The 21,967-nt window shown below is 41.9% G+C and overlaps 1 protein-coding gene and 1 pseudogene across 2 annotated transcripts in view; one reads left to right on the top strand and one right to left on the bottom strand.

Annotated features, from left to right (window-relative positions):
- Positions 1 to 16,166, bottom strand: part of CMTM8 (CKLF like MARVEL transmembrane domain containing 8) — a 107,740-nt gene extending 91,574 nt beyond the window's left edge. For both annotated transcript variants that reach the window (XM_028107203.2, XM_028107204.1), the window contains exon 1: positions 16,020 to 16,166. In XM_028107203.2, coding sequence (XP_027963004.1) covers positions 16,020 to 16,166 — 147 coding nt within the window. The remainder of the gene's footprint in view (positions 1 to 16,019) is intronic.
- LOC114212375 (U2 spliceosomal RNA) lies at positions 8,328 to 8,414 on the top strand (annotated as a pseudogene).
- Positions 16,167 to 21,967: the final 5,801 nt, after the last annotated feature.

Here is a 21,967-nt window from a genome sequence, read left to right as displayed (position 1 = left end):
TCATCACTGCCCTTCTCATTTTTATAGATGGAAGTTCAGGAAATATTAGGTCAGTTGTGCAAGGTCATATAGCTAGAAATTGAATGCATGTCTAAACTGAAAAAGGGCAAGTCCTTTGAATGTCCTAGAAGTGTGACAAGTCACAGGTCTTTCACTTCCAACACAATGAGCCTGGTAGAAGCCAATGAAAGTGGCTGTGATAAGTACGGCACGTAGATCCACTCAACTCCACTCTGTTCCCCTTGCAGTATGCCTTATTGCTCACCAGAGACTGGAAACCAGATTATAGCCCAGATTCCATACATGACGCAGCTTGGGCAGTCACACTCATCCAAGGCTTGGAAAGCAAAAGACAACATCATGGGGTTAGAAGACATGCTTTGCCTGCTTCTGTGTTCCCACTGCAAACCAAGGAGTGGTTTGTTTGTGGCCACTATCCTGAAATCCCAGTGTCCCATCCCTTGCTTCATAGTGTTGAGAGGCAAGTCAGGGGGAAGCCTTTTGGGGCCGTGTGTCACAATGGAGGCAATGGAGCCCCAGGATCCAGCAGTTGTGAGAGTAGATCCTACTTCTTTGCCTTTCTACCCATGACAGGGGAGTTCTGAGGTGTGATTCTGGAAGCTTTTACTGGAAGCAGCTTAAAGCCTGCTCTTTCAGCCCCACAAAAAATTTTGGAAGCCATCTACCGATGTATAATAAATCTCTCGCTGCTTCAACCAGCTAGAGTGGATATTGTCATCTGCAACTGAACCTTGACCAAGACAAATGGATATCCTGCTTTCCCACTGAAAGGAGATTTTACTGGACAGGTTAACATGAACCTGATGGGTGGTTATAGAAGAGGGAGAAACAATCAGGTGAGAATTGTTTCACCTTGCACTCCACAAGTATGGTTGACTCATTCATGTATCATTTAGGAACTATTTCCTCAAATCAATGTTCAACTAGAAAGTAAATGTAAGAAGGGATTCCCCAAAACTTGGGCTGGCTTAATATCAATTGAAATAATAAGAGTGAAAATTCATTTCATTTTAAATGAAAATTAATGGTGGGGCGCCTAGGTGACTCAGTTGGGTAAGTGTCTGCCTTCAGCTCAGGTCATGGTCTCAGGGTCCTGGGACTGAGCCCCTCGTCGGGCTCCCTGCTCAGCGGGGAGTCTGCTCATTGGGGAGTCTGCTTCTCCCTCTCCCTCTGCCCCTCTCCTCCACTCATGCTCTCTCTCTCTCACTCCCTCTCAAATAAATAAAATCCAAAAAAACAAAAAGCAAAAAACAAAAACATTTCATTTTAAATGAAAATGAATGGTGGGGCACCTGGGTGGTTCAGGTGGTTAAGCATCCAACTTTTGATTTCAGCTCAGGTTATAATCTCATGGTCGTGAGATCAAGCCCCAAGTCTGGCTCTGCGCTCAGTGGGAAGTCTGCTTGAGATTCTCTCTCTCTCCCCCTCCCTCTGCCCCTCCCCCCACAAACAAATAAATAAATCTAAAAAAAAAAAAAGAAAGAAAATTAATGGTAAAATATGCATCTAAGGAAAAGTACTGCTACCTTCCTGGGAATAGTTCTAGTCATAAATCTTAGCAAAAAGAAACAAACTATATTTTGCATTCGTTATATTTTAGATTTTGAGATGAATAATGGACCAAAGGCCTACAAGGAATAAATGCCTTTTGAATTTCAGATCAAATTTGAAAATCTGAAGTTTTAAACTATCCTTCAGTACCTCCCTAAGCATATTTTTTTTTATGTCTTACATCTATCTCTGATCATTTGTTGTAATAAAAATAGAAAGGTGCTATTTACCACCATATTCTAAATGCCAGACACAGATTCTGGCACACAATATATAGTCACCACATACCTGATGATTGAATGCATAAAAGATGCATTATTAACTTACACTGTAAAAAAAACCTGGAAAAGACCTTGAAAAGCATAAGAATCAATCCTAACACATCACTGAAGACAAGGGAACAGAGAAGTCGTCTTCGTAGGAACTAAAGTAATGTAAATCCTTTGTCCCAAAATTAATCCACGCATTATATAAAAATCCAATCAAAAGCCAATGCAGTTTGACAGGAGAGAGGGGACACAGCAGCGTAGGGCTTAAAAAAATTCTAAAAGTTATGCCTGAGGTGGTTTCCCCTAGCAGATGTTAAAACGTATCCTAGAACTACAAATGTTAGAACATGGGAACAAAGACCGGAATAGAGCAGTTGTCAATATATCCTGTGGGGACAAGTGAACAGACATTTGGAAACAAAGTTAGAGCTCGAATTTATACCTTCTGCTACAATAAATTGCAATATGAAGGTTAAATACTAAAAAGTACTAAAAGAAAAAGGCTAAACACTAAAGTATTTGGTTTTTGTTAGTGAGGTACAAACTTTTAAGCACGATGTCAAATGTGGGGGGGGAATGAAATGAATAAATTTGAAGATAAACTTTTGGATTTTGTAAATAAAATCATCACAAATAAAATTACGGTGTGATAGGCTGGAAAAAATATTTGCAACACAGAGAGAAGGTCAATATTCCTTCTGTACATTAAAAATACCTATAAGTGAATAACAAAACAGCTGAACTTCTCTTTCAAGGTAGCTGGCCAGACCTGTATGCTTACCTCTTCATCCTCTCTAAATCCCACTGAAATGACCAAAAAACCAAACCAAACCAAACAAACAAACAAAACCCACAAGTAACTTAAAAATACAGAGTAGTGCTTGGGCGCCTGGGTGGCTCAGTTGGTTAAGCTGCGTTTGGCTCAGGTCATGATCCCAGGGTCCTGCAATCAAGACCCACGGGAAGCCTGCTTCTTCCTCTCCCTCTGCTTGCTGCTCCCCCTGCTTGTGCATGCTCTCTCTCCCTCTCCCTCCCTCTCTCTCCCTCTCTCTCCCTGTCACATACATAAATAAAATCTTAAAAAAAAAAATAGACGAGTGCTGAAAAGCTGGATAGCGCAGCAGCGGCAGTGAGGGACGCAGGAACAAACTAATGACAAACATGGGATTTCTAACCTAAAGCTCTGGAAAGGAAAATTGAGGACCTATCAAAAAAGGGAGGCTTCCAAACAGACCCTCAGAAAAATCCAGACTATAGTTAACAACAGAAGTGGGAGAAGGGATAGGCCGAGAGTAATCTGCTAATTATGAATTTGAAGGCTTAGAAGCTGCCAAGTTAATCATCGTCTCCCCGATTCTCTCCAGCAGTTACTTCTGGAAATAGTCCCCAAGACAAAGCTTCAAGACAGCCAGATGCTTCAACAAGCTATGTGCACACCTCATAGAAAAGTCCACACAGGTACACTATTCCTTAATGTCCCCCCTTCGCCGGATTAATATTTCTCTTCCTCTGGAAACAAAACAAAACAAAACTGACTAGGTATAGGTCATGTGATGAAAACCTGTGTTCACTGCCAGGGGCACAGGATTCTCACTCACACTAAGCACTCTCCAGCCATCTCATCTACAATTACAAACCAACAAACATGAATCACCAAAGATTGAGGAAATCTGCCAGAGAAGGAGCCAACAGATTCAACAAACAGAAGAGGTCTCTCCGCAAAGTGTAAATACACTAAAGGGTCTTAAAATGATTCAATTAAAAAAAAAGAAGCAATCGGGCTACAAACTAAAAAGAATGACAAACTGTTGGGATTTTAAAATATCAAAGCCCAAAAAAACCATACTCCACAGAAAATGTGAATTGGGGCTGGAACTGTTATTTCCCTAAAACTCTGCAAAGAACAAAGAGAAGGAAAGTTTGGGGTGGGGAAAGCAAGGAGATACTGAAGACAGTTTAATCTTTCCTGGAACTTCTGGACTGAATAAAGAGTTTTTGGAAGGAGAAAACAGAACAGATGCAGGAAATACAAAAAGGTTTTCTGTGCTGAAGAGAGATTTGGATATTAGTTATATGGGTCCAATGAAGGCTGATAAATGAAGAATGCTTTTCTAGACACATAGTGGTAAATTATATGATCTCTACAGATCTCTAAACATAGGGAGAAAATTCCAAAGACTTCTAGGGAGATTTAAAAAAAACCATTTGGTTGCTTAAAAGGAAATAAGAACATTATTCCTACAGAGGAGTGGGTTTATAGCCTAGGGCAAACAAGCCCTCTGACTTAAATATTACACAGATTATGCTCTGCAATAGATGCAAAGGACATATTCTCAGCAGGGATCACCAGGGGACATCAGGCTAGAACTGCCCTGAGGGACTTCAGGTCCTCTCCATCAATACCAGGTTGGGACAACAGCATTCTGTCTACCCAGGGAGAGACCCCATCAGGACTCCGAAAACTCCAAGTGAGGGTTTAACAATCTTCTTTAATTCCCAACCACAACAACCTGAATGAAGCGCCAGTATAATTACCAGATACGGTTGCAAAACTACATTTCACAAACTATTTCATCCCAATAAAACAACATTCCACCCACAATTTCTTGCTATACCACCAATGCCATCTTTCTACATTCTCATGGGTAATGCAACATGCAAGTCACTTCATGCAAGGCTGGGCTGCAACCAAGTCTGGGGGAATGCACAATCATGAATGGACAAGACCTGGGAGGGATTGAACCTCAAGGCCTATCTAGGGTCTACCAGACCATCATGTCTCTTATTAACAGTACTGGATGCTTGAAGATAATGAAGCAAGGTCTTCAAAGAATTAATGAAAAGAAATGCTAGGACCTATAATTTTATACCAAATTATTATTCAAGTATGAAGATAAAAGAAAAATGTTTTTAGATGTGCAATAATTTAAAAAGTTTACCATCTTCAAAGTCTTTCTAAAACAATTACTCAAGGAGTTATCTGGAAATTGAAAAATAAGAAAGTAAATGACACAAAAAATTGACAAAAGAGTGTGAAAAAATCTAAACTTGTTAAGTCTAAATAGTTGTTCAGTAATGTGGGTGGGAAGCTTCAGACAACCAGCAAGAGACAATTCCTAAGAAATCAACTTTTTAAAAAGTAGTGCAGTGGGGTGCTTGGCTGGCTTGGTCAGTGGAGCGTGTGACTCTTAATCTTGGGGCTGTGGGTTTGAGCCCCGTGCTGGGTGTAGAGATTATTTAAAAAACAAACTCATTAATTAAAAAAATCTTTAAAAAATAAATAAAAAGTAGTGCAGGGATTATAAAATAGTGCATCCACTCTGGAAAAAAAACTCAGGCAGTTTCTCAAATGGTTAAAAGTAGAGTTTTCATATGATCCAGCAATTCTACTCCTAGGAATACATGCAAGAGAAATGAAAATATATGTCTACAAAAAAACTTGTACATGAATATTCTTAGCAGCATTATCAACAATATTTAAAAGGTAGAAAAACCCTTGGGGCACATGGGTGGCTCAGTCCTTAAGCGTCTGCCTTCGGCTCAGGTGATGATCCCAGGGTCCTGGGATGGAGCCCTGCCCTGGGCCCCCTGCTCAGTGGGAGGCCTGCTTCTCCTGCTTCTCAATCATATGTGGTGTTTGAGAAACAAAACAAACAAACAAGCAAAGGGGGGAAAAAAGAGAGAATAAGACAAAACAAGAAACAAACTCTTACCTAGAGAGAACAAATTAACGGTTACCAGAAGGGAAGGGGTGACAGTATGGGTGAAGTGGATGAGGGGGATAGGGGAGTGCACTTATTCTGACGAGTACTAGGCAATGTGTGAAATTGCTGAATCACTATATTGTACACCTGAAACTAATAGAACACTGTATGTTAACTGGAATTAAAATAAAAACTTAAATAAAATAGTTGATTTTATGTTTTATGAATCTCACTTCAATTCAAAATAAAGGGACAAGAATATAACAGATAAATGTTAGCCAAAAAAGCTTGTATGTCAATATTAAAGTCAAACAAAATAGATCACAGCAAATGAATCAAAAAGGTTGGTCTTACATGAGTGTAGAAACAACCAAATATAATATTAACAAATTAAATTCAAGAGTCAAAAAATGTTTTAAACTATAATAGAATATTAAAAGAATATAACTAAGTAGAGATTTATTCCAAGATCACAAGAATGATTCAACATTTGATTTCCTAATATGATCCACTCCATTAGCAAATTAAGGGAAATAAAACCCTGGATGATCACATTGATAAACACTCCTCCCCCCAAATCCTATCTTCTAAATTCAGTAATCGTTTTTGATTAAAACAGGTACAAGTTAAACTTCCTTTCCTTAACTCAATAAGGAATATATACCAGAACCTGTAGTTAAACGTGTACTATCATTAAGACATTGGAAACAGCCCAACTAAAGTTATGAGCCAGCCAAGGACACTCATATCATCCCAATCATTCAACATTACACTGGTAGTGCCAACCTATGCAATAATGAAAAAAAAAAGTAAAGTATAAATATAAAAAGGAAAAGAAAACAATCCAGGGCGCCTGGGTGGCTCAGTTGGTTAGGTGTCTGCTTTTGGCTCAGGTCATGATCCTGGGGTCCTGGGATCGAGCCCCACATCAGGCTCCTCACTCAGCAGGGAGTCTTCTCCCTCTGCCCCTCTCCCCAACTTGTGTTCTCACTCTCATGTTCTCTCTCTCTAATAACCAAATAAAATCTTTAAAAAAAGAGAAAAAGAAAACAATCCTTATTCACAGATACTACTATAATTTACTTGTAACAGAAATAAAACTATTAGAACTAGTAAGTCAAATAAGATGGCAACACACAAGATTGAAATAAGAAAAATAACAGCTTCCTTATAAACCACAAATAATCAGAAATTTATAAATCCAATCAATTTTTGACAAATCTCCCTTATCAAAATTGAGAATTCTTAATTCTAGTAAGAAATACATAAGGGGTGCCTGGGTGGTTCAGTCAGTTGGGCGTCTACCTTCTGCTCAGGTCACAATCCCAGGGTCCTGGGATTGAGCCCTGTGCACTGGGCTCCCTACTCAGTGGGGAATCTGCTTGTCCCTCTCCTTCTGCCCTTCCTCCCACTCATGCTCTCTCTCGCTCACTCTCTCTCTCTCAAATAAATAAATATTTTTAAAAACCATGTAAGATTCATCTGGAAAAAACTGAGGACTTTAAGAGCATAAATTGACCCAAATAAATAGAGAGATACAATATTCCTAGGTTATAAGATTCAATATCGTATTAATTTATAATATTAATTATAATTAATTATATTAATTTATAAATTATCAAATTAATTTATAAATTTAATACAACTCAAGTTGTATTAAAGAGGGTTTAAGGAACACTGATTCTGAAAATCACTTGTATTAGTGTAAATATACAAGAATAGCAAATACAAAAATCTGTAAGACTTTACTGGATAATAAAATTCATGATGAAGCTACAGTAATTAAAAGGGTTTGGAATTGACTCAGGAATAGAACACATTAGGGTCAAGAAATAGTTACACATATATGTAATATGATATGACTAATGGTGAGACTACATATCCATTTGGGGAAAAAGGTGAAATCACATTCTGACCTTATACACACAAAAGGAACTTATGGCTTAAGATGGTAAATACTTTTAACACTAAAAAAAAATTCTACTATATTTTCTTCAAATATCTGCAAAATCCTGGGGGTAGGGAAGCCATGTTTAAGCAAAGTAAACCCTAGAAGGCTAAATAAAGATAACAGTTTAAAGATTTTAGTTATTTATTTATTTATTTAGAAAGCATCCAAGGGAGGGAGAGAATCTCAGGCAGACTCCATCCTGAGCAGAGAGCCTGATGTGGGGCGTGATCTCACGACCCTGAGATCATGACCTGAGCCGAAATCAAGAGTCTGACACTTAACCAACTGAGCCATTCAGGCACCCCAAAGATAACAGTTTAGATTTCATGCAAATTAGAAACTTATTTTGATGAAGATGGCATGCTATTAACAAGCAACAGAGAAAATTAATACCCATAGTATATAGAAAACTTATAAATAAGAACACAGAAAAATACCAAGGTATTATTAAATGATGAAATAGTTACAGAATTTATGTAACATGCTCATATACAGAAAAAGGTCTGAGAGAAATGTGAATGGTAAGTACGTCAAGGCAGGTGGGTAGATGAGGGGTGGCATGAAGGACATAGGTTAGCAGAGACTTTCAGTTTTCACTCTATATATAAATGATTTGAAATTTATCTTTACAATGAGCACTTATTACTTTGCTGTAGGCTTCTTTAATTCCATTAACTCATAAATACATCCTCGTTATAAAAAATGTAAACCTGTAAAAAGATAAGCAGTTAAAAAGCAAACAACCCATTCAAACACATTCTCCAAAACAATCTTACTTCTCTCCTGGGAGGTAATAGTCATTAAATTTTCTCTTTCTCTTTTATATCTTTTATCACTTCTCGGCCTTTTGGCTAAGATCAAGTGTAATCTCTCTCTTTTATATCTTTAAAACATTTTTTAAAGAAAGAAAGAGCCCATGTTTTAAATGAAGAGGAAAAAACAAGCAGTTACCAAAAGAAATAAATGGTTGATGAGCATATTTAAAATATTCAACTTTAATAATCACAGACATGCAAATAAAAACAATTTGTTCTTTTTCACATATCCGGGGTCCCCTAAATATCAGCTGATGTTCTTTCTGACTAATGGTGTCTATGCCAAACTAGTTTTTATTATTTTGAGTATCTCCCACTCCAACAAAATTGGCAAATATTAAAAGAAAGTTCGAGTATTTGCAGAAACAAACCCTGTTACACACTGAAATACCACTAGAGGAAATGCAAATTGGTATAAACTTTTCTGTACAACTTGGCAGCAGAATCAAAAGTCTTAAAAACACATATGCTAAACCACACACACAAAAAACTATTAGAACCAATAAATGAGGTCATCAAAATTATAGGATACAAGATCAAGGATACAGAACTCAATTGGATTTCTATGCTTTAATAATGAACAGACTGAAAATGAAATTTAGAAAATAATTCCATTTGCAAGAGCATCAAATAGAATAAAATACTTAGGAAGAAATTTAACAAAAGAAAAATAAGACCTGTGTGCTGAAAACTACAAAACATTGTTGAAAGAGATTAGAGAAAACCTAATTAAATGGCAAGACATTCCATGTTCATGAATTGGAAAATTTAATTTTGTTAAGATGGCAATACTCCCCAAATTGATCTACAGATTCAACACAATCCATATTGAAATTTCAGCTGCCCCTTTTTGCAGAAATTGACAAACTGATACTAAAACTCATATGGAAATGCAAGGGACCCAGGATAGCCAAAAAACAATTTTGAAAAAAGAAAAATTTGGCACACTCATAACTTCTGATTTCAAAACTTTCTACAAAGCTACAGTAATCAGTATAGTGCGGTACTGGCCAAAAGACACAGAGATCAATGGAATAGAACTGAGAATCCAGAAATACACCCTTATGCTACATTTGATTTTTGACAAGGGTGCCAAGACAATTCAATGAGAGAAAAATAGTCTTTTCAACAAATGGTGCTGGGACAATTAGCTAACCATATAGAAAAGAATCAACTTAGACCGCTATCTCACACTATATAAAAGTAACTCAAAATGCATCACAGACTCAAAGGTAAGACAAAACTATACAACTTTTAGGAGGATACATAAAAGTAAATCTTCATGACCTTGGGTTAAGAAAGTCTTCTCAGATATGATATCAAAAGCATAAGCCACAAAAGAAAAAATATATATAAATTGGACTTTATCAAATTAAGAATCTTTGCACTTCAAAGGACATCATCACATAAAGTGAAAAGACAACCCACAGAATGGAAGAAAAATATTTGCACATCATCTATCTGATAGAAGACTTGTATCCAGAATATGTAAAGAGCTCTTACAACTCAACAATAAGATAATTTTTTAAACGGCAAGGGATTTGAATAGACATTTCCCCGAAGAAGATATATAAGTGACAAATAAGCATATGAAGAGCTGCTCAACATCATTAGTCGTTAGAGAAATACAAACCAAAACCACAATGAGATACCACTTCACACCCTGTAGGATGCCCAGAATCAAAAAGACAGAAAATAATCTTAGTGAGGATGTAGAGAAATGGGAACTCGGATTGCTGGCCGGATTGTAATGTAGTGCAGCCACTTTGAAAACAGTCTAGCAGTGCTTCAAGCTATTAAACAAAGACTTACCCTATGACTCAGCCATTCCATTCCTACGTAGTGCCCAAGAGAAGTGAAAACATATGTCCACAATAAAACTCTGTTCATGAAGGTTGATAGCAGCATTACTCATAATAGCCAAAATGTGGAAACAACCCAAATGTCCATCAACTGATGAATAAACAAAATAATATATATATAAAACAACGGAATATTATTCAGCAAAAAAAGGAATGAAGTACTGATACATACTATAGCATGGATGACCACTGAAAGCCTCATACTAAGTAAAGGAAACCGGACAGAAAGGACCACATATTATAGGGCCATTTTTGTGAAATGTCCAGAATAGCCAAATCTAGAGTCAGAAAGCAGACTAGTGGTTACGAAGGGCTGAGAGGAGGGAAGAACAAGAAGTAACTGCTCATAGGTATGGGGTTTCTTTCTGAGGCGACAAAGATGTTCTAAAATAGTAGTACAACTCTGTGGGTACCCTAAAAATCCTTGAATTGTACACGTTAAAAAGGTCGATTTTATGATCTATCTCCATAGGGCTGCTTTTTAAGAATGCATATGCTAAATTTAACTCACAGAACTCTACACTAAAAAGGGTGAATTTTCCTGGACACCTCAATAAATTTGACTTTAAAGAAAATTCATAGACTTTTTATTCAATTCTAAGTACTCATCCTTAGAGAACACTAAAGAACCACCAGAAAGAGTTAGCATAAAGGAAGTTTGTTACATTTTTAAAGGAAAGAAACATAACCTGAACAGTAAGGGCCTGGATATTTATGGAATACTATGTGGCTATTAAGAATGTCATAAGAAATTAATTATTAATGAGGAAAGGTAATTTATCAGGACTCAGCAGGACACCTGGCACTCTCAGATTGGGTAATCCGAGTTGAGTTTAATAAAGGTGTTATTTATAAAGCAGGGTGCAGGAAAACCACAGTGATAGTGCAGGGCCTGGCAGTGGTGAGCAGCTGGAAGTGAATGGCTATCGGAGGCCAGGAAAAACAGCTGTGTGCAGAGGGTTGCCAGACAGCCCGCCTTGCATGGAGGGACACAGTCAACCTGCTGAGAGTCAGCAGGGAGGGATCCCAGGGACTAAATACCCAGAACCAGCTCCCCTTTTCACCCCCCAATCCCCTACGGGTACCACTTTTGGATGAATCCAGTGAAACGTCAGAGGGGAGCCCCTTGAGACAATCCATGCAAGTCAGCCTTCAGGGTGGAGAACAGAGTGGAGAAGGGTGTAGAGTGGATCTGAGGGACAAATGGGAGATATCCAGCCCAGATGGCCATAGCAGTAAACCAAAGAATAGTTTACAAGTGACTGCATCAAAAAAAAAAAAAAAAACATACAGAAAAATGATACATAACCACTTGAAAAATTCTGGAATGGTTTATTCCAAGTGCTAAATAGTGATTCACTCAGAGTTCTTTTACAGTGGTGCTGTTGGCAATTGGTAAAGCAATTCATTGTTGGGGACTGTCTCATGCACTTCAGGACATTTAGCGACCCTGACCCCCAGGGCACTAAACACCAGCAGAAGCTTCAGGTATTACAATAAACAATTTTTTTTTTCTTTAATCCTATCCACTCCTAGTACCATGCCTGTTAGGAACCACCATGGGGGCTAGAATGACAGGGGGTTTTTCTTAACTATATTTTTCTATTTTTTCTACAAAGACTAGGTATTGTTTTGTGAAATGGAAACTATGTTCACTGTTTTTTGTTTTTTAAGAATTCAACAGGATAGTATGATTTAGATTCCAGCTCTCAGTAAACTCTATTTGTCCTTCCCCACCTAAGTCTGCTCATGACAGTAAGCATATGAAAGGTGACCTAACATTATTACACGATGCTGTAATTCATTTCAAAGTCACCGATAACAGGAAGGGTGCAATTAACTCAGCTTCTGACAAATCACTTTAATTCTTCAAGTACTCGTAATTGTCATAAGATCACAGCATCCTACAAGTCACAGGTCAAGTACTGGATTGCTTCTAGCTTTTATAAAACTTTAAACGGAAGGAAATGACTACAATTTGGTTTCAACACAATGTTACATTGGCACAGCCTGAAGTGTTTGAGTAGGTTAGTTACGACCACTCACTCCTGGGGGAAAGCCAGGGCTAGCGAATTTGACAACAGATTTGGGGAAACATTGTGTTTTGTTCTCAATTATTTCATTTCTCCCAGATTCAAGCAGGAAGTCAGAGTCTTAGCAATTCTTTGTCTCAGTATTTGGGGTTTTTTCAAGGCAGAAAGTAATATTCTTCTGGGGACAGGTCTATCTTAATGCCAGCCCGCACGGGGACAGCAATAGTTTGAAACCTGCTCCCCTCACCCCCCATAAAGAATCAGTGGTACCGGATTGCATTACCTCCAAGAAACCAGCCACGGTAAGCCACATCCTGATTTAGACATTAAAACATGAACAAAAAAGTATCTTAGATCAAGAAAGCATATATCATTTAAGATAATACTTCACATTTTTTATTTTAGAAATTCCCCTAACTTAAAAAAGTATTTTTAGTTTAATAGCTTTACACTACTGATAATAATTTAAACCAGCAAAACTTCGTGGAAAAATAATTTCAGAATATGTAACAAAACCCTTAAATTTGTGCACTCTTTGACATACAATTGTACTTTAAAGAACTTTTCCTTGAAAAAAATCACTGGATAAATGTGGAAAGAGGGACAAAGCAGGAAAATTGCCATAGCATTAGCTATACTAGTAAAACCTAGAAACATGTTAGGTTTTATTTTTTTTGAACTTTTATTTATTTTTGAGAGAGAAAGAGAGCGCACGTGTGCGCTATGGATGAGCAGCGGGGGGGGGGGGGGGGGCGGGAGACAGAGGGTGAGGGAGAGAGAATCGCAAGCCGGCTCCACACTCCACACCCAGCACAGAGCCCAGTGCAGGCTCGATCCCACAACCCTGAGATCCGAGCCAAAATCAAGAGGCAGACACCCAACCAACTGAGCCACCCAGGCACCCCCAAAATATGAAAATGGAGGAAATCAAATACGGTACTTCCTTACAACAGAAACTATAATAACTGAGAAATCCGAGATCCTGAGAAATGTTTATGGCATGGTAATTGAACACGGCATGTCCGAACCCATGAGTAAAATTACAAGAAAATATATGCATAGAAAAAAAGGATAAAAGGAGTTTCAGAAAAAAAAAACAACCCAGAAAACAGAAAGGTAAAAATCAGTTTAAAAAAATCTCCTTACATATACATGAGCTTTCCGGATTGAAAGAAGACATGAGGTCCTCATTATAATGGAAGAAAATGGCCTCAGAGGAAAGCACATTAGTGTGATCTGACAGATCTGTTAGGAGAAAGATCCAGAAGGGAAAGGAAAGAAAAGGATGAAGAATTGAAATTTATGAAAACAAGAAACAGAATAGCTCAAAGATAATGGAGAACTGCTTTCAAAATTCTGCAGGAAAACAAGTTCCAATCTAACATTCTTTACCTAGTCAAACTATTAATTATGTGTAACAGTCAATTCAAGGTGTTTTGGAAGATGTAAATCTCAATCCACACATAATCCTTTCTCAGGAAACGACTAAAGTCTGTGTGGTCCCCCCACTGGGAGGAAGGCAAAACAGACAGGGACACTGGTCAGGAGAAGCAGGGGACCCAACCCAGAAGAGAAGGGGAGAGAAACACTCTCCAGGGTGCTGCTGCAGGAGACCCCATGCCCAGGTGAGCAGGCCGGGTGGGGGGGGGGAACGGGCAGGTCAGAGGCTCCCAGACAGGATTGGTCATGAGATGACCTCGATAGACTCCCAGATGTCTCTCACTTGACTGACAGGAGATTTTGACAATTAAGGTAAAATTAGTGATTAAACAGCTAGAGAATGAAGAAATGGAAAAAGAAAATTACCGACTCCAGGGAAACAAATTGGGCAGGAAAGGAAAAGGGCTCATAGACCACTCAGTGGCTCAACTGAGAACAATGTCTATGGTGTCCTAAGGTCAACACTACACTGGTTATTAATCTCACCCAAAATATTGTGGGAGACAGGAAGGCTATATGTATAATACAGGGTGGGGGGATGGGTCAAAGAGGGCTAAAGCCTCTTCTCTCAGAGGCGGAAGCCAGTGGATAACACCTACAACTGGGGGGAAAAAATCAAGGAACAGATTATAAACGTTTATGGCTCTAAGAGATTGGAAAGTGAGGAGACGCGGGGGCAAACTTACAACTCTGCCTGTTAACACTGACTCTTTAAAACATGTGCATGTATAGTTGTCAAAAATAAAAATTGAACTATTGTAGTGGTATGGGTAATTTTTCTTACCTGTTTTTCCATCTTAAAAAAATTTATTGAGATCTAAAAAGAGACATGCCAAAGTATCAACCACTCGTGGTTATTTCTAGGGATGGGATTGTGGGCCATTTACATTTTGTCCTTCACTTTTCTATTTTCTGAAAAAGCATGGAACATAGAGCACATCGGTCAGAAATCAGAAAACAAGAGGCATTTTACTTCATTCCTGATCCGAAACCACCCCTGGGGGAGAAGCCCCCAACTCTGACTTTAGCTTTGTTTGTTCTGCTCAAGCAGGGAAGCCTGCCAACTACTTCATTCACACAGCAAATATTTGTCGAATTCCTATAAGCCAGGCCCTGCAAGGTGAGTCCAATACCTTAGTTTTTTTTATTGGGTCTCCTGAAGTCCTCAATACCAACTGCGGGAACCAGCTAGGGGCTGAGCTGAGCCAACGCTTCTCAAACTTTATGTGCAGGGGAATCGATTCAGTAGATTCTGGGGTGGGGTCTGAGATTTCCGAGGAGCAGGGAAGCTACTTGATGTACACAGGTTTTGTTAGGGGCTTCTCGGAGAAAGCATCTGAGTCTTCTGCCACATCTATATCACCATAGCTCGCATTCTCTAACCCCACATAAGCTAGATTTCAACTCCACAAATGCGTAAATGAATGTGTGTGACATATAATGGAAAGGGGACTGGTGAGACAGCTGGGAAGGATACCCCTTAGCAGTTAAGAGCAGGGCCCTGGGGTCAGGCTGGCCTGGGGCTGAATCACAGTCCCACCACCCCCAGGTATGACTGACTTCCCCTCGCTCTGCCTCAGTTTCTTCCCATGTAAAATGGAATAATTGAAGCCACCTTTACAGGGTAGGGCTGTTGTGTGGGTTACATGAGGGCACAAAGGCATTTAAAGGTCTTGAGAGGACCCCTGCCCATGGTGAGGTCAATAAACAGTAGCCATCACAAGCTGTTTACAGGGCTCCAGCCAAGAAGGACTGGCTGGGACTTCAGGAGAAATCACTTGATCTCTTAGCCTCCATGTCCTATGAAGAGGAGAATGCCCAAGGCAGGCCTCCTCCCCAGGAATGTTCTGAGCCTAAACCAGGCAGGAAAACTTCTGGTCCTCAACGGGGCTGAAACCCTCAGATTTTACGCAGGAAAAGTTTCTTAATTCACCTCAATTTTACTACCAGGGAGATAAATAGGCAAAGAAAAAAGTCCCCTCCGCTCCCCTATATTTTAGAAAGCTTTGCTTTCAGGGAGGAGCCATCCACGTGGAGATCAGGGAAGGGAGACATCAGGTGTCCATGACAGTCATTAAAACAAACTCCACGCCCACCAAGCATCCCGCTCCCAAGAGACGCCACGACCACCGAGAGGGCCCAGCAAGTCGGGTCTCTCCCCCAGCAGACATCCTGAGGGTCACGACCCTCTTGCCCAGGAGAGCGCAAGGTGATCGGGCCTCGCTCGAAGAGGGGGGTCTCTGAGTTTTGCACTCTGGGAAGAAGGCAAGACTGAGCAAAAACGGTTCCCTGGAAGCGGGTCTGCGGAGGCACGACGCCCGAGTCCACCAACGCCGCCCCCCCCACCCCCAACCGCGCGCGCTCGGCACTCACGATCTCCGCCACGATGAGGAGCCCGGGCAGGGTGCGGAGGAACTCCCGGTCGTAGGCGAAGCTGCTGCTGCTGGTGGAAAAGTTCTCGGCGAAGGAGCTGGCAGTGGTGGTGACGGTCTGCGAGCGGACGCGCTGCGGCTCCTCCATCGCCGCGCCTCGGCCGGGCTGGCCCCTCCTCGGGGACCCCCCGCGCGTCTGGCGCTGCCCTGGCGGCCCGGAGCCCTGGGGACACCGGCGGGGGGGAGGGGAGCGCTGCGGGCGCGGGGAGGGAGGCGCGCCGGGGGCGTCCCCCCGGGACTGTCCCGCCGCGGCGCGTGTCGTGCGAGTGCCCGGCGCCCCCCGCTTCTCGGCGCGGGGCTCTCGGGCTGCGCTGGGGCCCGGGAGGAGGAGGAGACCGCGCTAGGGGAGACCGCCGGGCGGCCGAGCTAGGCGCCAGAGGCCGGGAGGAGGGGAGGGGGCGTGGAGAGGGGCGGGCGCGAGGCGGGCTGGAGAAGGACCGCCCCGCGGAGGCGCTGCGGGTCCGCCGCCTCTTCACCTGTTGCAGGGTACAGTGCGGCCAGGGTCGCGGGGCTGGCCGCGCGGAGGAGAGGGCGCGGGGGGTCCCGGGCGCCTGCTGCAACCCGCCCGCCCAGCCTCCGCCAGGCCCCGCCCCCTCGTGCTGTCTGCTCCGCTGACCTGTCTCCTTCCACCTGGCGGCGGGGCCGGGGCTGCGCGGCCGCCGGGAAAGCGAGGCCCCTGAGGGGCTCCGAGGCCCCGGGAGCCACCCACTGCGCGATAACAGAGGCCGGGGGTCGAGAGGTGACTCCAACGCGAGAAAGAGCCGCCGGAACTCTGACCCGGCCGGACCTTAGACCCGAGATCGATGCGAGGCCGCTGCGACTGCCTGGGAGCCAGCCTGAGCTTCTCCCCCTCCCTCTGCGGCCGCCACCGAGGGCCGGCGTTATTTCCTGCCCCTCCTGTCGGGAACAATTTGAGGAACCAACCTAATCGCTGGGCTTCGAGGGCGAGACTCTTCCAGGCGCTCGCAGTGGCTTTATCGGGGATTCGTGGAGTCTAGGTGACGGCGCCTGGCCCGGAGACTGGACGGGGGAGTTTTGGGGGGGGGTTCCCGCTCAGGATGAATCGGTGTGACCATCCCGTCGCACTCGGAAGGAAATGTTTGGGGGGGTGGAAGGTTGAAAGGTGTGGGTTAAGTCAAACGGGCTGTGCTTTTCTGGGATGGGGGAGGGGATGAGGGTGCCGCGTGAGTGAGACAGCTTGTTACGGGGTCAAGTTAGACCTGAGCTCCAACGCGGCACTTGCGTGTTTCAGCTGTATGACCCTGAGCCAGTGGGCTCCACCCCTTTCGGCTTCAGTGGTGCCACCTGTAAAATGCAGGCTCTGAGAGACTGGTCCTCTCGCCAAAAAGAGGATCTTCTGGGTGGTCCCTCCCTCTCTTTTGTAAAAGGCTGGCTGGCAAGAACCAAATTTTATTCGGAAACCACCAAAAGGAAAGGAATAATAATTTGGTCACAAATAGAAGGTTGCTTCCAGGTCACAGGAAAGGCCTTCCCTCTGATCTGCTCCAAGACAGATCAAAAAAGAGGTCAGAAGGGACATTTTATTCACCATGTCCTATCAGTTGAGAAGAAAGAAAAACTGAATCTAATAAAACAAGGAATTCGTTTCTTTTTAAGTGTAGGGCCTTGTCAGGATTACCTCAGGGAGTAAAAGTTAAGGCTTCAACAGCATTATAAAGATGAGGATTTGGAGAAACTCCATCCATGAGAGTTTACTAAGCACCTTGTGCTGGTGGGTAAATGCAACAAAAATGGAAATAATGGCACTCCCCCCTAGAGCAATGGTTCTCTCACCTAGGAATTTGTCAGAAATGCAAGTTCTCAAGCCCCACCCTAGATCCACTGAGTCAGAAACTCTTGAGGACAGGACAGAGCCCAAGAAGCTGTGTTTGAACCGGCCCTCTAAGGAGCTCTGATACACACTTTAGTTTGAGAGCTTCTGCTTCAGAGAACCTGGCCATGCAGCTGGGGAGATCAGGGGTGCACATAGAAAGTGGCTGGGAAAAAGTCTATGGCATCACGCATGACATTTAGTGAATGCAGGAAGACCGGAAGGAAGTCTAGACAACTCTATTTCTGTAATACAAAGGACAATTCCTTCTCAAAAAAAAAAAAAAAAAAAAAAACCCTTGGGCCCAGGTGAATTTCAAAATTCAGATTTTTTTTTAATTTAAAAAAGTAAAATACACACAGACCATATCCTACATAACACCCTTGGTGAGGTCTAGAGTGGCTCTTTCATCAAATGCAGTCATTTTCTGCAATAAAAAATATATAAATGACGTGTGTGTTTGGGTTATCTCTTGCAATGTAATAAACGCTCCCAAAACATTAGTGGTTTAAAATAACAACCATCTTATTTACTCATGAATCTGGGGGTCAGGAATTTGGGCAGGGTTTGGCTGACAGTTTCTTCTGCTCGGTGTTGTGTTGCATGGAGTCGTTCACTCAGCAGCTTTCAGCTGATGGCTGGGCAGTTCTAGAGAGTCCAAAAAGGCTTCGCTGACATTCTGTTGGCTCCCATTCTGGCACTTCAGTGCTCCTCTGCGTAGCCTCTCTCTCTTCATGAAACCTGGGTGTCCTCACAGTATGGTAGGCTCAGAGTCTCTGGACTTCTACATGGCGACTGTCTTCCAGAACATTCCAAGAGGGGCAAAAGCAGAAGTTGTAGATGTCTTAAGCCCAGCCTTGAGAGCTACACAGAACCATTTCCAGCACATTCTATTGGTCAAGGCCAGTGACAAGAGCAGCCTAGATTCAAACGGGGGAAAGAGATACCACCTCTGGCTGGGAGAAGCAGAAATGAATGGTGGCCATCTTTTGATCCATGAAGTAGGATAAAAAAAGACCATAAATATCATCACATCAGTTTAGGTCACGTTTTCCATAAAATAAATTTTCTGCAAACTTAAGAAGAAACTATTAGTTTTCAGCCTTTTAAATTCCAGAATCGCAAAGAAGCAATTATACACTGGATGCTGACAAATGGGCTGCCACTTTCCAACTGCTGCCTAAGTTGCGGTGCTCCTCTTCTGCCTGGAACCCTCCTGATCTGTATTCCTTCCTCCAATAATGCCGTTATCCAAACTCCCCTCCTTCTTCCTGCCAGAATTATTATCCTGAAATCCCAGGCTCAAAGCTGGGCTCGCGTTCCACTGTGCACATCGTAAGGGTGCCTCTGTAGGGTGCCTCAACTGGTCTCTTCCCAACCAGTCTAGAATGCTTCCTATTCCAGCCCCAAATACATTTTCATATATCTCTGTAGGTGTGACCACTTTATAACCAGCTTTACTCTCAGCCTAGGCAGCTTCCTACCAGGGCACCTGGGTGGCTCAGTCGTTAAGCGTCTGCCTTCGGCTCAGGTCAGGATCGCAGGGTCCTGGGATCAAGCCCTGAATCTCAGGCTCCCTGCTCCGAGGGAAGCCTGCTTCTCCCTCTTCCACTCCCCCTGCTTGTGCTCCCTCTCTCGTTGTGTCTCTTTCTGTCATATAAATAAAATCTTAAAAAAAAAGAAAAGAAAGAAAGCGAGCTTCCTACCTTCACCCACAGCTTAAAATCTGCATCCTTCAAAATCCGGCTCAACAGCCTCCTTTTTCTGTGATTTCCTCTGGATAGCCATAAAGCTTGTTCTTTTCTTCTTGGCCTCAGAATGCATTACTTTTGTGCACTTCTCTTTTCCACTTCTTGAGGGTCTATGAACGAACCTTTTTTGCCTTCCCCAAACCATAGGAGGTATTAAATGAATATTGAAACCCAACTTTATTCTTAAGTGCAGAAAAATAGCAAAGAAAGAAAAGATAGGCCCTACTCTCCCATAAAAGACTTCATGCAGAACAAAGCTTTGAGTGGGGACTTGTGGGAAGCATGTAATTGATAAAAATGGAGGAGAAGGAGCCTACAGGAACAGCCCAAGTGACACCACAGTGCCAGGATGAGCAGGCCATGTGCAAATAGATACAGAGGAATCTAAGGTGATCTGTTTGAATGGAATGAGGGAGATATGTGGCGTGTAATGGGGTAGAGGGTTTATACAGAATCTGAGATATGGTTTCCATAAGACTGTATGACCCAGGGGCACCTAGGTGGCTCAGTAATTAAGTGTCGTGATCCCAGCCCCACATTGGGCTCCTTGCTTGGCGGGGGGTCTGTTTCTCCCTCTCTCTCTGCCCGCCATTCCCCCTGCTTGTGCTCTCTCACTCTCTCTCAAAATAAATAAAATAAAATCTAATAAATAAATAAAAATTTAAAAAGACGGTATCACCCAACAAGCAAGTTTTGAGACCTAGCACTTCAAGGGTCCATGGAGCCCAAGCCATTCCATGAGGACCCAGGGCTCATCAATAATTTAATGAAATAAGTGCACACCTTGTCATTTCTACCTGCTGTTTGAGAGAGGAACAAGGGGGTTATCATTTATAAAGTCATTTTCTTTTTTTATTATTATTGAGGTATAGCTGACGTACCATGTTATATTAGTTTCAAGCGTACAACATAGTGATTTGACAATTCTGTACATGACTTAGTGCTCACCATGGTAAGTGTAACCACCATCTGTCGCCACACAATGTTATTACAGTATTATTAACTATATTCCCTGTGCTATACTTTTCATTGTTGTGACTTCCTTATTTTATAACTACAAGTCCATATACCTCTTAATCCCCTTTTCCTATTTTGCTGATCCTTCCACCCATCTCCCCCCTGGCAACCACCAGGGTGTTCTCTGTATTTAAGAGTCTGGTTTTTATGTTTGTTCTTTTGTTTTTTAGATTCCACATACAAATGAAATCATATGGTATTTGTCTTTCTCTGTCTGACTTTTACTTAGCATAATACCCTCTAGGTCCATCATGTTGTGGCAAATAGCAAAATTTTGTTCTTTTTTTATGGCTGAGTAATATTCTATCCATATCCATTCGTCTCTTTATGGACATTTGGGCTGCTTCCGTGTCTTGGCTATTGTAAATAATGCTGCAATAAACACAGGGGTACATATATCTTCAATGAGTGTTTTTGTTTTCTTTGTATACCCAGTAGTGGAATTACTGGATCATATCATAATTCTATTTTTAACTTTTTGAGGAACCTCCATACTGTTTCCACAGTAGTTGCACTGGTTTGCCTTCCCACCAACAGTGTGTGAGGGTTCCCTTTTCTCCACATCCTCGCCAACACTAGTTATTTCTTGTCTTTTTTTTAAGATTTTTAAAAAATTTATTTCAGAGAGAGTGCATGGGGGGGGAGGAGCAGAAGAGGAGGGAGTCGGAGGGGGGAAAGAATCTCAGGCAGAGTCCATGCCCAGCACAGAGCCTGATGTGAGGCCTGATCTCATGAGCCTGAGATCATTACCCTAAGATCATGACCTGAGCCAAAACCAAGAGTCAGATGCTTAACCGACTGAGCCACCCAGATGCCCCTTTATTTCTTGTCTTTTTGATACTAGCCATGTGTGAGAGAATATTTCATTCAGGTCTTGATTTGCATTTCCCTGATGATTAGTGATACTGAGCATCTTTTCGTGTGTCTGTTGGCCATCTGTATGTCTTCTTTGGAAAAATGTCTGTTCAGAACCTCTGCCCATTTTTTAATCAAATTATTTGGGTGGGTGTGTGTGTGTCTGTGTGTTGTAGAAGTTTATATATATATATATATATTTTTTTTTTTGGCTATTAATCCCTTATCAGACATATTATTGGCAAATATCTTTTCTCATTCAGTAAGTTGCCTTTCTGTTTTGTTGATGGTTTCCTTTACTGTGCAGAAGCCTTTATTTTGATGTAGTCTTGATAGTTTACTTTTGCTTTTGTTTCCCTTGTTTGAGGAGACATATCTGTAAGTACGCTGCTAAGGCTGATGCCTAGGAGATTACAGCCTGTGTTTTCTTTTAGG

The sequence above is a fragment of the Eumetopias jubatus genome, unplaced genomic scaffold (genome assembly GCF_037043125.1).
Source record: "Eumetopias jubatus isolate StellerSeaLion01/CBP00866 unplaced genomic scaffold, mEumJub1_p1.0 scaffold_1, whole genome shotgun sequence".
Taxonomy (NCBI): domain Eukaryota; kingdom Metazoa; phylum Chordata; class Mammalia; order Carnivora; family Otariidae; genus Eumetopias; species Eumetopias jubatus.
Note: the sequence above shows the minus strand (reverse complement) of the source record. Positions and strands in the feature narration are given on the sequence as shown.